The 18084-nt window shown below is 36.3% G+C and overlaps 2 protein-coding genes across 2 annotated transcripts in view; one reads left to right on the top strand and one right to left on the bottom strand.

Annotated features, from left to right (window-relative positions):
* CD226 (CD226 molecule) overlaps window positions 1-18084 on the bottom strand; it is a 703503-nt gene that overhangs the window by 607491 nt on the left and 77928 nt on the right. The gene's annotated exons all lie outside the window — the stretch shown is intronic.
* DOK6 (docking protein 6) overlaps window positions 1-18084 on the top strand; it is a 195442-nt gene that overhangs the window by 123740 nt on the left and 53618 nt on the right. The window contains exon 4 of the mRNA XM_081950953.1: window positions 12590-12709. Within this exon, the coding sequence (XP_081807079.1) occupies window positions 12590-12709 (120 nt within the window). The remainder of the gene's footprint in view (window positions 1-12589; window positions 12710-18084) is intronic.

Raw genomic sequence — 18084 nt, 5'->3', positions numbered from 1 at the left:
AAATCTATAATGGTCTCAAACCCTGCGGCTGCTCAGGTTTCATTGTTGACCTTTAAAAGAGCAGACTACCAACATTTCACAGTATTTGCCAATAGTTGTTAACATTATAGTGAAACTATTGGTCCACTTGATTTTAATGTTTTTAAAAATGCTGGGTTTAAAGACTTAGCAAATGGCAAATCATGCAATGAAAATGGTATACAGAAATTCAGAATACATACTCTTGTGTTGTCTTCACTCTGTTCAACTGTTTCATTAACACACTTTTGTTCTTTCATAAACAGTGCAAAGGATTTTGTCATGATCTGCCCTCACACCTGATTTGTTCAATGAATAGTTACTAAGGATGAGCACAATATTGTTGATTTTCTCTTTTATAGAATCTTTAGAAAACAGTGATAGTGATATATTGGCTTTCAAATGGCTCATTATAAATGCATAACTTGAACAGTTTTTATATAGCAGAACCTGCTGAAACTTTGAGCATTGATTCAAAACTGCAAAATGTTTTGACATAAGCCATTTCATTCAATATATTCTGTCTTGGGGGTCTATCTTTGGATACAGTATATTAATTTGATGGGTTTTGTATTGTATTGTCCTAATATTCCATTTTTTTCTGTGATGGCATGATGAACATAACCAGTTAATCAATTTCTCTATTTTCTGTGCGCTGCTTGGAGAGTCCAAGCGTGGGTTAAATACAGCCAATCTGCCCAGGACTGAATTGAAACTTTTAGCCACGCCTCTGGTGCTGACCAGTCTCCAGTTTTTTTCAATTCAGTCAGTCCAGTGGACACGCTTCATGTTTCTCTTCTTCCTTACATATAGCTTGGACTCTCCATTTTTTTTTTTTTGCCTTTTCTTTTACCTTCCTTCCTTCCTTAGAGGGCAGGCTTGGTGAAATTATTTGCTTTTCCCTTGCTGAGGTTTTTTTACCCTTTTTGCTTTTCTTCACCTTACCCAGCCTCTCCGGTGTCCTGGGCTCGCCCAGGCGCTGCAAGGCTGCAGGCAGCTATCAACAAAGGCATGTGGGTCGGAGTTCCAATGCCCACGCGATCATGGCGATCCCTGCCAACTTACCTCTTTCCACATCCCCAATCGAGCTCAGAGCTACATAGTTTCTTAAGCTTCCCTAGACAAAGACCTGAATTAAGAAACTCTCCCCTCACTCCAACTTCTCCAGGTGCATATTGCTGGAGTAGGCACCATAGGTGGTTCTCCAATGAGCAAACAGGAGGCTAAAAGCAGATATTGTCTTACTTCTGCTGCATATGAACTGGTCAGAATCTATTGCTAGGTGGTAGTAGCCTTTTAGAGTCAAGATTAATCAGTGGGTAAAAACAACTTAAAGAGTTATACACAGAAGCAACTATACTATTTGTTTATTATCTGCATTATATCATCAATAACTTGTTATTTATAGTTCATGCTTTTAGAAAATAGGTAAGGATATTCTGAACAATTCAGGACAAAACAAAACAAGGATACTTTTTCGTGGAAAAAAGAACACATATATGAAAAGAAACAAAATAATATTTTTGCTAACTTGTTTACAGATTCAAATTCTATTTTATTTTATCTTGATTGCTAAGTAGAAACTTAAATATCTACTCTATATTAATGTGCGCTGTAATTTATATTTATAATCGAGAGTTCTTTTAGTGGAGATAGGTAAACACAAAGACATTGTTCCATTTGAGATATTTTACAGAATGGTTTCTAACATTGGGGGGGAGGGGGAATAAACCAAAAAGGATTTGTCACATTTTTTCTGAATGGTAAGGCTCAAATATAAGGTGAACACTTAAAGCCCTGAATATGTAATGCTTCTATTCTGGTTATTGACCATCTTGGCTTTATTCTATAGTATTCCATTTTATTTTTCACTCCCTTCTTCCCTTCCTGTCTTATCATAGCAAGATGTCCTACTGCAAATATATATTGTGCTTTTAAACTTCGTTTTGCAGGTTTAGGATTGTTCCCTTATATGTGTATGTTATTTCTTTTAAAGTTATACCTGCTATCCCCACGCATGCTAATAACTTACTCCCGTTTCTCAGTAGCATTATTTTGACTATATTGCCTTCAGCACAAGAGCTCACCGTTAGATAAGTTATTGTACTGTGTATTAGAATTAAGTATTCCAGTCATTTTAGCAGACTTTCAGCCAGTAAAGGATGCTGAATTTCAGAAAAAGTCCCCAAATGATTAATCTATTTACAGCTGCCTGTACTGCAAATACAACATAAATAGCCCAATGCAAGTGAGACCAAACAGTGACAGAAAACAGAAAATGAAAAATAGATCTGGTATTTCAGGTTAGGTGCAGTAAATTACCATGTTATTCACTGAAATCTCTCCAAACCCAGAAACTCATACATCATCTGTCAATAGCTTAAATTCCATATATAAATTTATGTCATTTTTGTGTGTTATCTCTAAATGTGTATTATTCTCAGAAGAGTCTTGAATTTGTGGTAGTCGTGTGACACTATTCTATGGGTCATACTTTTACCAATTTCTTCAAAGAGCTAACCTACTTTCCAAAGACATGCAAAAAACCTGCCAAGTACTGTTTTTCCATTTTGTCTAATATGCTCACTTCTTGGCAAAATAATATTTTGGATGAAAATAATTATCTAAGCATTGTCATTTTTAAATCATGTAAAAATAAACACATTGTGCAATATTGTTAACATTTGTATTAGTAAAATATCCATTGGGATTCATACACATTGTATTCATGTTATATTCTGGTTTCATATTTTAATGTGAACAGGTTTGCCTATGCTTTTTTAAAAAATACCTAATTGCTCCAATAAAGCTCTAGGGATGCGGTGGCTCAGTGGCTAAGATGTTGAGATTGTCGGTTGGAAAGGTCGGCAGTTTGGCGGTTTGAGCGCCGCATAATGGAGTGAGCTCCCATTACTTGTCCCAGCTTCTGCCCACCTAACTGTTCAAAAGCATGTAAAAATGCAAGTAGAAAAATAGGGATCACCTTTTGTGGTAAGGTAACAGCATTCCGTGCACCTTCGGGTTTAGTCATGCCAGCCACATGACCATGGAGACGTCTTCAAACAGCGCTGGCTCTTTGGCTTTGAAACTGAGATGAGCACCACTCCCTAGAGTTGCAAACGACTAGCTCATACTATATTTTTTGGAATATAAGACGCTCCAGAGTATAAGACGCACCTTAATTTTGGGGAGGAAAATAAGAAGAAAAAATCTGCCTCTGCCTACCAGCATCTATGGTAACAAGGTCAGTCAATGAATAGGCATATCAACTAAGTCAGCCAATGAGGGCTATTTGGACTCTGAAATTTGCTGTGTGAGCCTGGCTTAGCCAAGAACTGAAAGTGAAGCTTCTTATGTTTTGCTTGTATTTACTGCTACCTTGGAAAGCTTGTTTTTGGTAATGTATTGTATATTATTATTATTTTGAATCCTACTGAATCAGTTACTTGTGTGTGCTTTCCTAATGTGATTACTGCTACAAACTCTGACCAGCCCAGTCAACTTCAACACTTATTACAGCCTGATTCAGCACGGCTGATTGGTGGGTGGATCAGACTGCCAGAATACCCCCAATCAGCTGTTCCAGGCTGCAGGGATTGCCACAGACCATCACTGCCTCCATGCCTCACGTTTTTGGCCTCTGGTGGGGGGGCTACATTCGGTGTATAAGATGCACCCAAATTTTCTCCCTCTTTGGGGGGAGGGGAAGTCTTATTTTGGAGTCTTATACTCCAAAAAATATAGTATGTGCGAGGGGAACCTTTACCTTTACTTTTTTAAAGCTCTAATGTGGAAAGTTTGTTGTATACAGGCTTATCCAAGGTCAAATTTATATTCATCCCTGTCCAAAGAAATTGTCAAACTTCAATTTTATCCTGAATCCAGAGAAAGATTTTCTGTAATGCTTTAGAACTCTAGAATAAGGTGACAATAATAACTAGGTTTAAGTGAAAAAACATTATTCAGCTGAAGATGATAAAGACCAGAATATTACAAGTTTCTTTTCTGTTACTGCCATATGTGCAACTAAACCTCTTAGTGTTTCTAAGTTTCTGGCTCTGAAGAAGCTCTTCCAGGTGGGTCTATGGAATGTCAGCCTCGGGGAGCACAAAGCCAGGAATCCTATCAGGTTGAACAAACACAGTTATCATCTGAGCAACTGGGAAAGTCAGGTGAGGATGACGTAACACCTCCTAGCTTCCCCATCAGACAAGTGAAGAGAAGACAGCAAAACATTGAACTTTTCTTAGGTTCCTCATTAAGCAAAAGAGTAAACTTTCTGACTAATGATATTAATAAAGGAGAATATGTGTAGCTCAGGGTTAACATGAAGAGTCTTTATTGCCCTCTGAGCTTGTTTGTTTTCTTGCAGACATTTCATTAAGCAAACTAGATAACTAGCACCAATGATGTTACCTAGTTTGGGTAATGAAACATCTGCAAGAAAACAAGAAAGCTCAAGAGAGCACCAAGGACCTGTCATGACTAGTGATAGCGAGCTGCTGCCTTAAGAAAAATCGATGAGTTCGGTTCTTTTTGCTGCAAACAACATTTGACTTTCTACCCATGTGTAGATTCTGCTCTTGGGCATCTGATCTTTGAACTGGCTGACAACCTTGACATGGCTTTCTGAAATTTGGAGCAACTTTAGACAACTATTTTGCACTAGTATTTCAAAGAAAACTTTTCAGCCAAGTCTTTTTCTTTTCTTACAGTCATTTGCTTCACTGTTAACTCTTCAGCCTAGAAGCAAAATTGATAATCTCTGAGTAACCATGTTTGTGGCTGAAACCTGAAATAGTAGACTCAGTTTTCTAAGATTGTATTTTTAATTAAAAGAGCAAAAATATTAACCTGAAAACGTAATAATTTAAAGAGTATGAAAGAGGATTTATCTTGGGCTGTAGCCAACCTTAGTTACTGAGGCTTCCTAATTGAGGAACAGAAGATTTAGATGGCTAGAGCATATTGTGAGAATATTGATTTCTCACTGCACTGAGAAGGTATTGATGAAAAGAGATTCAAGAAGAAGAAAGTAGAATTTATATTTCCCAATTTCATTCACTATGCAGCCACAGTCTCCAGAGCCTTTGCTGAATCTCTCTTCTTCCTTCAAGTAGCTTCTTATGAAGTCTTTACAAATAATGTTTCAAGTCCACAATCCCATAGATCTGCCTCCTTCAAGATCTCAGTTTGTGTTGTCAGTTGCAGGAGTGGACAAAGATATCAAACATCATCCCCATTGCGTACCACAGATAAAAAATTAAAAGAACTTTTGGTAAAATTTATTCATAAAGATCAGGAGTGGAAATTCCCAGAACCCCTTTCCTTGATAACATCTAAGGATCACAGTTTTCTTGTCCTTGGCAGTGTCACTTCTATGCCCAAAAAAGTATAAGGCCTAGTTCAAGCTGGGAGAAAGATACTGGAAATAAAATGGAGGCAAACTGCAGGAAAGGGGGTTTCTCTTTATTTGGCAGCCAGAAACTAGTGACAGCAGCATGTTTCTGGGGTGCTGATAAAATGGGATTGAGAGTAGATGGGCTTCTATACATTCTTTGGGGCTTTGTAATAGAGATGCCTGTTCCTGTGCAAGAATATTCCTTTAATACTTTAAAGGCTGTTGCCAGATTCCTATGGGGTCATGTAGGGATCATGGCTCCCTCTACAGGCAAAGAAAATGCAAATCCTAGTTGTTTTCTTTGTCTGAGCTAATCTTGTCAGTTTCTGCTCCTTGCCTATTGTGTTGTTTATTTGGAGTTTCTGGCTGCTCTTTGCTTATGAATAGAGTGGGCCAGCTTTCTGAATGGATATAAAATATACATTTCTAAATATTAGCCTCTTTGGCTTTCTGCTTGAGGACTGCTCTCCTATAGCAGGAAGACTGGGGCTGCCAGTCTTTCTGCCTTTAAGAAGATGTCTCTTCTGTTCTCCTTCATGGGAAATATTCTATTCTGTTTCTTTTTAATATTAAGAATAAAGAATATTTTATTCTAGGGAGGGAGCCTTCCTACAATATGTGACTTTATTCCTTTACATGGTGACAATTTTGGTTGATGTAAGATACAGAAATACATTTTTTATTCTTTCTTAGAAGGACCTCAATTCAAATTCCAAAAGAAATTATAATTTAAAATTTCTTCATAAGAGTTTAGACATTGCACTTTAGCAGTTATCTTTAACTGGATGACTTCCGGTAGCCGAAGGCGACGGACACGTGTGTCCGCCGTTCATCTTTTCGGTGGGCTCCCCTTAAGTCTAGGGGGAACACAGGGTGCCTTGGAGGGGCATCCTGCCATAGGGGTGGCTTGCTGGGACCCCCTGGAACGGCGGCGGCCACGGGGGGTCTCCAGCTTTGCCCCAGGAGCCAAGGAGCATAAGGGGAATGCGGAATGCCACTGTGCGCCTTCACCGAACGGAGCCTGAAAGGAAACGAGCAATTTGAAAGACGCAGCTGAAGTGCGGTGAGGTGGGAGGTCTCCCCAAGTCTTTTATTGATTTATTCAATTGACTGAATTGCAGTTTTTCTCAGGACTCTGTTTCAACCTTTCGAAGAGTTAAGATTGGAGGGGGGGAATTCCCACCCCTCTCGGAAAAACGGCACTTGCAAAATCTCTCCCTCTCATAGGAGAGAGAGAGAGTTAAAAACTTTCTTTCATTTCCCTTAAACAATTGGAAAAAAAATTTGACCACAATTGTGAGAGAAAGGATGGTTGAACTGACTCTTCTTTAAACTATGTATGGAAACTTTGGACTTGTTGTTTCCTGACCACCTGTAAAGGCTGAGCCAAGATGGCCAACTTCCTCTTTCTTCTTTGTCTTTATGAATGAGACTCCTCCCTTGGAAGATTTCATGGCTCTGAACTAGTTTCCACCCCAGAGATCTCCAGGAGCCTCTCTAAATGCGCTTTTCCCTTGGATTTGGAATATTTTGATCTACTCATTTGATTTATTTCTGTATTAGAAGATTTCTTCTCTCTTGGATTTGCCTGCCTTGTGATCTCTACTGGCTGTGCTTCCCTACAGACACCATTTCTTTGTACAGATTAATAACTATATCTGAGCTTCATGATGGGTCCAAAAAAGCTACCACCTGGCAAGGCTTCATCGGCCCCGACATCTTCTACGTCAAGCCCGATTGTGCAGCAGTCACAACTGGGGTCATTTCTACAACCTAAAGCCCCTGAAGAGAGTGAAAGGGATTTGTCTACTCACCAGATGCTTCAATCTATCTTAAAGGGACAGGACGAAATAAAATAAAAACAACTACAAGACTTAAATGATCAGCTCAGAGAAACGAAACAACAAGCCACACGGAATGAACAGAGAATAGGTGTACTGGAAGAGGGTGCAGTTGGGATGAGGGACGAGGTGAAGACAATTCAAAGGGGGAATGTAGAATTTGAAAATCACATGATAAAAATGGAATTTGAAAGGATGTCCTTTTTCCTTAGGTTCCAAAACCTGCCAGAAGTTGAAAATGAAGATCTTAAGGAGATTATGACCACAATATTAGCAGAATACATTAATAGAGATAAACAACAGCTTTGGTGGGACATTGACCTGATCTATAGGATTAACTCAGCCTATGCAAGAACACACAATGTTCCAAGGGAAGTTCATGTTAAATTTCTTAGAAAGACCACAAGAGATGAGGTCCTAGGACCACTAAAATATAAAGATAAAGAAATGACCATTCTTAAGCAGATCCCAAAGAAAGTAAGAGATAAGAGGAAGAAATATTCCTCTTTAGCAAAATATATATATAACAAAGGGGTCTGGTTCAGGTGGCTATTACCAGAAGGCATGTTGATTTTCTGGGAGGGCAGCAGAATAAGAATCAACACAGTTGTGGAGGCAGAGGCTTTCACTAAAAAACATAATGCTCTCCTAGATGAAATGGGGGATGGTACACAAGAGGCGAGGGAGGGGCTGAGGCTCTGCCAGCAGACGGGGGGGGAGGATGCAACAATTAGAAGACTCAGGTCAGAAAAGTGACTTGAAACATTATTGCAATTGTTGTTACAATGTACCCTTACAGAAGTGATACAAAACAAAATGATTGAAACATACTCATGATTTAGTGTTAAACTCAAAACTGCTAATATCTATTAAATGTTGAGGTTTTTCTTTTTAACTCTTGTTTGTAAAAGTTGTGAGACTTGGGGGGACTGCTCTCCCCGCACGATGTAGCTGTCAAAATATTATCACATTCCTTTGAACCCCTTTTCCTTGGAAAATTTGTAAAAATCAATAAAACTTATTTAAAACAAAAAAAAAACAGTTATCTTTAACTGACAGTGAGTAGTTGTATTCATGGTAGTGAGCTTTGACTTGATTAAATAGAGGAAATTTGCTTCAATGGGCCTAGAGAAGTGCCCCTGCATATTGAAATCTTTAAGCTGAGTTATATATTATTTTTATTTATTAAACGTATATGCCATCCATCTTGTCTAGATCTGACTCTAAGTGACTTACAACCAAATAAAAGCAACAAGATAAACATTAAATTTTTAAAATAATAAATATTAACATAAATGTAAAATTAAGAATGATGGTAAGAAAAGAAACAAGACAACAACAGCACTTAGCTTATATACCACATATTTACAACCCTCTCTAAGCAATTTACAGAGTCAGCATATTGCCACCCAAAAATCTGGGTCTTCATTTTACCAACCTCAGAAGGATGGAAGGCTGAGTCAACTTTGAGCTGGTCAGGATCCAACTGCCAAACGTCTGGCAATCAGCAATCAGCAGAATTAGCCTGCAATACTGCATTTTAACCACTACACTACCACTGCTCTTTAAGATATACACACAAAGTAGAGGTATGGTCTTATATCAGTCCATTAATTATCTCCAGTATGACATGCCCCCTTTGGGGCTTTAAGCCAATTGGCAGACCCAGATTTTTAGGCCCTTGCAGAAGGCCAACAGGGTGGATGCATATCTCACCTTGAGGGGCATGATGTTCCAAAGAGTTGGAGGCATAGCAGAAATAGCTTTTCTTCTGTATGCTGTCATTTAGAATTAACTGACTGATGGGATCTGCAACTTGCCGGTTCTACTATCATAGATGAGGCAGATAATCCCATTACAATGAGATTCATTGGTTAACCTAGACCCATGCCACAAAGGGCTTTAAACTAATTACCAACACCTTGAGTTGGAACTGGAAGCAAACCAGCAACAAGTGCAGATTGTGCAACAGTGGTATGACATGGGCCACCCTAGGGCCCCCAAGAACTGTTCGCATGGCTGCATTGTGCCAGCTATAGCTTCCAAATACTCTTCAAGGGTCACCTCACACAGAGTGCATTGCAGATGTGAAAGGACCAGGGCCTGAATGATTGAGCACAGGAACTCACATATGGACATATATGAGAAGGTGAGCATGATACAGAAAGAGGAGTAATAGATTCTGGTGCTGAAGGTAGGTCCCGCATTTAAGTAGCAATGAATGTAGGAAAGGCACTGGGGACAATGTTATAGGATATTGGGGATCCACACATTTGTGTAGATCCCTTCTAACCTGTAAACTCCATACTTGGGCCTAAGTGGTCAAATATTTATGTTGTTTGTAAAGCCATGGCAATAATTGGCAACATTACACAGGAAATGGCTGGATGAAACTGTATGAATACTGTCCATGGAATTGTATGAAACTATACATGAAACTCTCCTGGAGCTTCATTGCAAAGCTAGTATGGGACTCTCTCTGGCCTTTGGAGCAGGGGACTTCAACACCAATGCTTCTGGTAGAGGAAAGGAAGTAAAGTGGCCCGGAGAGTAATGTCCTCAATATTACCATAAACGTGTCCCAGGTAATGTTTTCATTAAATTTATTTATTAATCATTAAAAAGAGCACTAGCAAGCAAAAGGAGAAAAGAAAGAAAATAATTTGTACGGAAATACAATATTCAGTAAGTAGATAAAGGAATTACTGTGATTATATAGTTAGTGCTCATTTTGTTTATAAGAAATTATCCATAAAGCACATTATGCAGATGAAATTATTTTAACAACACGAGAAAGGATTTGAGTCTCTTGAGTGATGTTTCAAAATCTCCACTATTTGTTATTTAAGAATAAAAAATGAAAAACTACAGAAAATGTTATAGATAATTAGCTTCTTCCTCTTTGGTCTATTTCAGCTAATGCACAATATTTATAGATATTTAACCTTTTGTGATTTCAATTCTTTAATTAGTTGTTAAAAATCATACTCTAAATACTTACATTTGCCTTGCTTGCTGAATATATATAGTTTATATTGAAGCCATTCTTGCTTAAATTGGGTTATACTTCTGTTGTGAATGTATATAAATTTTGCCATCATTATACATTCCCTAAGATTAAGTACCCTTTCTTATAATATGCCTTCGTTCAGTAATATTCCTCTTTTCCAATTTTCCACATTCTGGATTTCTACTTTTGAGCATATGGAACAATATGAAAGACGTGTATGTTTATTTACTTATTAATTTTTTAGCTGCCCATCTACCCTATAAGTTGACTCTGGGCAGCTTATAGGTTTGTCCTTTATTATCTAAGAGCAGTTTTTTTAAAAAATCTAGCTACACATTGTCAGCATCTGGGATCTCTGAAATGGCAAAGAACTTTATAATAATCCATCAGAGGAACTGATGAATCTTGATGGTTTCCTGGGTGTGCTTGCAAATGTACCAGTGATAAGGAATGAAGCTCTGGTTTGTACCTGTTTGAGCTCTAGTAAAAGCAGATTGCCAAGCAGGGAAAAGCAGGTTTTCAAAGGAGCTCCAAGAAATGAAGCAAATGAAAAGGTTCTTAGATTAATGGTGGTGGGTAAATCACATTGAAAATAACCAAATGTTGGTAAGGAGATGGGTTTCTCACTACATTGTGGTAAAAAGCATGATGAAGCAAGTGTTTCATCTGCTTTTATTGCATCTTCAGATTCCTCCCAAGAAACTTTCTTCCAGATATTCTGTTTAGGGAAATAACAGAGAACATCCATCAATGCTATAATATTCTTTGCATCTTTTTTTCAAAACAGACAAGGTTTTTACAATTATAATTGCTTTTTATGGAGAGTTTTATGTACATTTTTGAAGAGGTTTTTGATTGAGATTTTTGGGAAGTTTTATGTTTTGACTATAGCCATAGTATTTGAAATGTATCAAGACATCTTGATACATACAAAGAATTGTAAGTTCTTTGATTAAAATAATTATTCAAAATTAGAAGACAAATCTAAATCTGATTTGCAGCAATGAGTTGTAAATTTAATATGTTTAAATGAATAGTAAAGTGGTTGTACTAATTATATTTAATGTTATTTTATTTTTAAATATAATAAAGTTAAACGCATTTATGCTAAAATTTAGCTAATATTAAAATTTGGGGTTTGGTCCCCAACAATAATTCATTTGTTATTTTCTTTGCTTGTGAGAACTGTTTAATCCAATAACAAAATGAAACCTAGACATATGAGTAGAAGAAACAAAAAAAGTAACTGAATAAATTAAACAATCATATGTATTGAAAAGAGTAATAATTCAACTTTTAAAATACTAATTACATTTTATTGTCATTGAATCTTATCATTAAATATTTATGTTTTGCCAAGCCAGCCTTTGATAACAGACCATATCATTTTCTAAGATCTTCTTTGCAATTTTCCAGGCATAATCGATCCAGAGTTCTTCCTATTCTTCCCATCCCAATTATTATCTAACCATTTTATCCTTAAATTTTAATTCCCTTACTAAAAGTCTATTCACAATATTGTCTGTTCAATAAAAATGGGAAAACCTGAACACATGACTAAATCGTATGAGTTAAAGGGACTTCAAATTAAGCTAAACATATGCAGGAACTGGGTATGTTTAGCTTAAGAGAAAGAAGGACTAGGGGAGACATGATAGCAGTGTTCCAATATCTCAAGGGTTGCCACAAAGAAGAGGAAGTCAAACTATTCTCCAAGGCACCTGAGGGTAGAACAAGAAGCAATGGGTGGAAACTAATCAAGGAGAGAAGCAACTTAGAACTGAGGAGAAATTTCCTGACAATTAGAACAATTAATCAGTGGAACAGCTTGCCTCCAGAAGTTGTGAATGCCCCAACACTGAAAACACTTTAAGAAGATGTTGGATAGCTATTTGTATGAAATGGTATAAGGTTTCCTGCCTAGGCAGGGGGTTGGACTAGAAGACCTCCAAGGTCCCTTCCAACTCTACTATTGTATTGTAAATCTCCTTTACCACACCTTTTTGAGATTGAAACCTCCTGAATATAGAGAATTCTTTTGAAAATCAGTGGAGATCTAGCTATATCACTGAATCTTATTTCTTCTAATAGCTCACTGAAATTCTTTGTTAAGTTCCTTTCTAAAATCTTTTATTATCTTGGCTTTGGCTTCCTGCCATCTTCTCTGACACCCAGTTGTTGTTTTTTTCCTTGTTTTTTTTTTTTGCAGCCTCTTGTCACATTCATCATTAACAACTTACTTTACTTGATTTATTCCACAATCCCTGTGAATAATATTATTCTATTAATAAGATTCCTGGTGCATTTTTTTTCTTTCAGAGCTTGAGGCAGAAGAGTGGTGCAAACATCTTTGCATAGAATGTCTTGGAACTAGACTTAATGATATAAGCCTGGGTGAACCCGATCTACTTGCTGCTGGAGTTCAAAGAGAGCAAAATGGTATGTGTTTAGGTAATCTACCTAACCTATTTAAAAATCAGAAGCTCATTTGTCAAATTGTAGAGGTTAGGCTTATTGGAATGTTTATGTTGCATATAAATAGTTGATTTTACTAATGGGTAGAGTTCAGATAAGGTCAATAAAATTTATTATGGAGGTTTGATTTCCTTCAAGACTATGAACTAAAGTAATTTGTGATTTATGAGTAACTAGCTAAATACCTGTGCTTCTCTATGAAACTATGTGATCACGCTTGATAAATTGACATATAAATCCCGGAAGGCCGGATGAGTCATGCGCTGGCCACACCCATGCCCAGTCTAAGGGGAGGGAGTAGAATATCTAACTCCTGAGCATATATAAAGTATATATAATACTGTATAATGAATACTGATGATCTGATAGTCATTTCAAAAAATCCTTTCTTAGCGAGCACCTAGATGCGAAGAGGAACAAATTTCAAGTTTGTAGGCTTTACTGTTCTGGAGATTTCGTGATAAGTGAGTGGTAGTTGGATACACACACACACACACACACACACACACACACTACACCCGTGAAAATCTACGAAGATAGATAGATGATAGATAGATGATAGATAGATAGATGGATGGATGGATGGATGGATGGATAGATGATAGATAGATAGACAGATAGACAGACAGACAGACAGACAGACAGACAGACAGATAGAGATTTACAAGGAAAGGATGGTGTCAAAGGTTTTTTGTCATATTCTGATAATACAGACATTACTACATAAAGAATAATCACTATGAAATATTTTGGGACAAATTTGCAGTGCAAAGCAAGCAGTGTCAATGGGTTTCACTAAAACTAGAGATGGAACTCTCTAGTTTCTGAAATTTCAGTATGGAACTTTTGAAAATTTGGTGTAGGACTTCCCAGAATGGACCTAAAACAATTTTATTCATGCTATAAGCAAAATCATAATTTGGCGTAGAGCAGGCTGAAATGTCTATGGGGATTCTCAGCCATTCAGGTCATGGTTATCCCAGAGGTGTTTTTCCAAGAGGCAACTGGATTTCCTTTGAAAACATTTTGTTTCTCATCCAAGAAGCTTCTTCTGAAGAAGCTTCTTGAAATGAGAAGCGAAATATCTTCAAAGAAAAACCAGAAAGTCCAGTTGCCTCTTGAAAAAGCACCTTTGGGACAGCAGGCTGAAATGTTTCTGAGTTTTTTGTAGGACTCCCTTGAGCCAAGTCAGGTCAGAGAATATATCGGCACAAATGTCAATTGATGCATCAGGTTAGAATTGGCAATTTTAAATTGCCAATAGACCACAGTCAAAATAAGAAACTAAAATTTGTTTATCTTAGTTATGTATTCAGTATAGATAAATAAAACATATTTATTGTTTTGGATTAAACAACTGGTTTGAAACGAATCTATTTAGGACACTATCCCCAGGTTCTCCATTCATAATCTACCCGTAAGACTCCAAGTAGCCATAATTAACAGCAGCATTTAAATTCAAGACCCGAACAAAATGGATGTTTTAGTAATATGCAGAATTGAATCATTAGTTTCACTACCCCAGACATTGCAATTTTGATAAATATCCCCCAGTGCCGAAATTTGCATTTAAATTAGCAGAGCTAAAGCTAGCTGTCACCTTAACTCTAAAAGGAAAAGCAGGCATTACAGTTGCTACACACAGTAAGACATGATGCAAAATATTTATTAATAAATTTAAATCAGGTATCAGGACTGGATAAACCATCTATAACAGGAGCATTAGCAAATCCATTGAAATTTCTCTTTTTTTGCAAGGACATATTTTTTTTAAGAAAATTGCTGCAACTCACTTCTTACTTGCACATCAAAGCAAAAGTTGTAATGCAACATTCATGGAAACCTGGCTGTGCTTTGCTACCTTTATCAAGATGTGTGTGTGTGTGCGCGCGCGCATGCACGCGCGCACACATTCAGAGGATTGGGTAAAATATTAATGAGTATCATGAGATTTTATTTAATGAAATAATTTAGTTTAGAAATGTTTTCCCTTTTATTCAATAATATGTAGGATGCATTTGATGATTTTTTTCATTACAAAAAGGGCTTCTGACAGCTAAATGATGTCCTACCCTGAAGTCAGAATTGTATTTAAGAAACTCACAATCACAGATAACTTATTCTTTTTTAAAAAAAAATCATGGTTTAAATTATATTTTATTTAGAAGTAATTCAAGGCAAACAGACATACCTACTACTCCTTACTCCTCCTATATTTTTTCACAATACAAACCTGTGAAATGAGTTGGGTTGAGAGAGAATGACTGCTCCAAATGATCCAGCCAGTTTCCCCACTAAAACTCACATTCTCCCAGTTTCTAATTTGGTGCTTAATCACTAAACCAAACCACTAGTTCAGATTTTAATACACTTCATCAGTTTTATGTGCAAAATAATTCAAAGAGGCAGACAAAGGTTAGTCTGCTTTTTAAGTACTATTTTAATTGTTAGCTTGAAATGTTATTATTTTCTTGGCGGAGGATCAAATTTATTATTTCTTTGCAGAACTTTTATGCAACTGATCTGTCACTTCAATTGAAACCAACTGTGAGTGGCTTACATAGGCTATCATATATACATAAAAGGTTTTCTACACAGATAACAATGTTGCAGAGATAAACTTTATGTTTATTATTTATAATCCACATTACTGTACAGAAAGCACAGCTCACTTTCTTAGCCCAAAGGTCTGCTGAAGAATCTAAACTGTGATGGCCATTCTGAAATCCAGCACAGGAGGAACCATCCATATCTCAATTTAAACTACTAATAAACTATCAGTAGCTACCTTCATATACCACTCAGTCAAATTAGAGCCAGCCAAAACTAGTCTGGTATCATTAATTGAGTACACCCTTTTTCTAATTCATATTGTTCACCCAAATTTAAAGGAAAAAGAAATTCCTTCAATTTATTTTTAACTAACTGATAACCCGGCATTGCCCGGGTATTTATTTATCCTAATCCATACATTTGTCCTCAAAAATAATCAGACATAATTTCTAATGTGGGATTTTCCCCTTTACCAACGGGAGCCCCCTTGTGTAGTACTGTGAAGATGATACCATGGGAACTCCACTGCACTGTAAAGTAGAAACCATTTTACAGCAGTACAGTAGAAGACATTTTAAAGTACAACAGGCTGTATCTTAACAGAACACACACCCTGAGAGATGTTAGGTGTGTCTTATTCCCACAGTATTTGTTTCCAGAGAGTAAGTCATGTGTGTACCAAGTTTGGTTGAAATTGCTTGAGGCGTTCCAGAGTTATGCTGGAACACACACACACACACACACACACACACACACACACACAGAGCCATTTTTATATAGATAGATAGTTGTGCATATGAATCAGGAAATGTAAAATAATTGTATGCCAATATCCATATTTTTAAAAAAAGTTCTGTGCAATATAGCTCTTGAACAGAGCAAATTAAGGTTGCAAAAAGTGATAAAATTGTACATAACATATTGTATTGAAAGCAAAAAAAGCAATAAATAAATCATCCTCTGATTTATAGCAAATTTCATTCTGTATAATTATAAATTCAGAGAATGCTTTTATTCTAACCAAAGTTAGTTAACATAATTCGGTTCATTTTCATATGAATATTTCTTGATTAATTACTCTTCAAATTCATCCATATTGCAGAACAGTCACAGATTAGGTCATCTAAACAAGATTATTGTTTTTACAAAACCAGATAGTACAACCAGGTATATTTCTTATGTTTGGAATTACAATTTCCATCAGCCCTGGGCAGCAAATGATGGAATTATAGCCCAAACCATCTGGAGAACAGATGATGATGATGCTTGTTCTTTTATAGTTTATTTCTTGGATTATTCCTAAAATCTCATTTGCAAATATGTATGACTAGGTTGCCAACTAACCCATTAAATTACTCATTTATTATGAATGAGCTCATATTATGGAATCAGAATCTTAAAGCCAGTGCAGAGTTGTCAAGAATATTTTGTTTTTCATGCTTATATCCCTCTTCTATTAATTGTATTTATTTATGAATGTCATTCACTATCACAGACTATCACATTAAGGCTTGCCTGTCATTTGAATTTTATCTGCATTTTCTTCTTTTTCTTTAAGATATAATTACATTTCTGAGCTGACTCAAAACAACCATTGTGCTAAATAATAATAATAATAGCAGGATGGCCAGTTCCATACATTCAGTACTGAAAATGAATGGACTCAAACCTCAGAGATGCATTTACCCTTCAGGAATTCCTAAAGCTCTAGTCCAGCAATTTATATGTATTTGTCTAAATCTCCCAAACATTAGGAGCATACTTGAAAGTCTGGTTTGATAGTTTACCATCGGCTCTTTTACAATGCTAGTTTTGTAAAATCTCTCAGGGGTTTTGCCTTTGTGAGCTGGATGAGATCGAACATGTTCTTCTACGCTGTCACATTCCCTCCCAATTATTTCAGCTTCTATTAATTCACATTAATTTTACATTTCAATTCCTTTAGCTGACTCTTAAATTCACGTTTTTGCTTCATAGCATAAAGGATTCACCTTATGACTGTGCTTTCTCAGCAAGGTTTTTGAACAAGTCAGGATATGTACATCTGTATTTTTTTTTACCACTCTTGTATATTTTACTCTATTCTGGAGATTACAATGGATAACATTGGAATTGATCTGGAGTAGGATTATTGATTTTTTGTATGTTTAATGCCATTAGTGTTACAAAACAAGAATATAATAAAATGATTTACTGCAGGATCTCTTTGTGATAATCATGTTTACCCAGTAGCTTTGTATATGAAACTTCTAGGGGTTTTTTATCAGTAGTTCTAATTCTTCTAAATTTCACTACATACTTTTTATTTGTCTTCCACTCTTGGATAATTACTATTGATTCTGTTTCTTTGTTTCGCAGCTGATGTTCAGTCTAATCAGGATTTTTTTTTCTTTTTAAGGACAACTCAGCTTAAGACACTGATGTTCAATGTAAAAGGAACAAATGTGTCTTGACATTTTGAGCAAACTGTGTTTCCTGAATGTTCTTTTCTAATAATAATCTCAAATAGTTTAACATGGCAAGAAATATTTTTCCCTGATTTACTGAATCAGATTTTAAGGAAAAAGATATCAAAAACCCTCCCTCTCATACTAATTGATATCTCTTGGACTAAACCTGTAATAAAGGTTGGTTTGATTTAATTTGATTTGATTTGATGTATCAAAGACTGTTCATGAAATGCTTCATTCTGAAATTAAACTATTCACAAAAATTGACAGATGCCAGCTAGGAGTTAATTGCAGTCACAACTGTGAAATAAAAGATATAAGACTTTGACAGAGTAT

This window comes from Natrix helvetica (assembly GCF_964273705.1).
Source record: "Natrix helvetica genome assembly, chromosome: 4".
In the NCBI taxonomy this organism is placed as follows: Eukaryota; Metazoa; Chordata; class Lepidosauria; order Squamata; family Natricidae; genus Natrix; species Natrix helvetica.
This window is presented reverse-complemented; position numbering and strand designations above follow the sequence as displayed.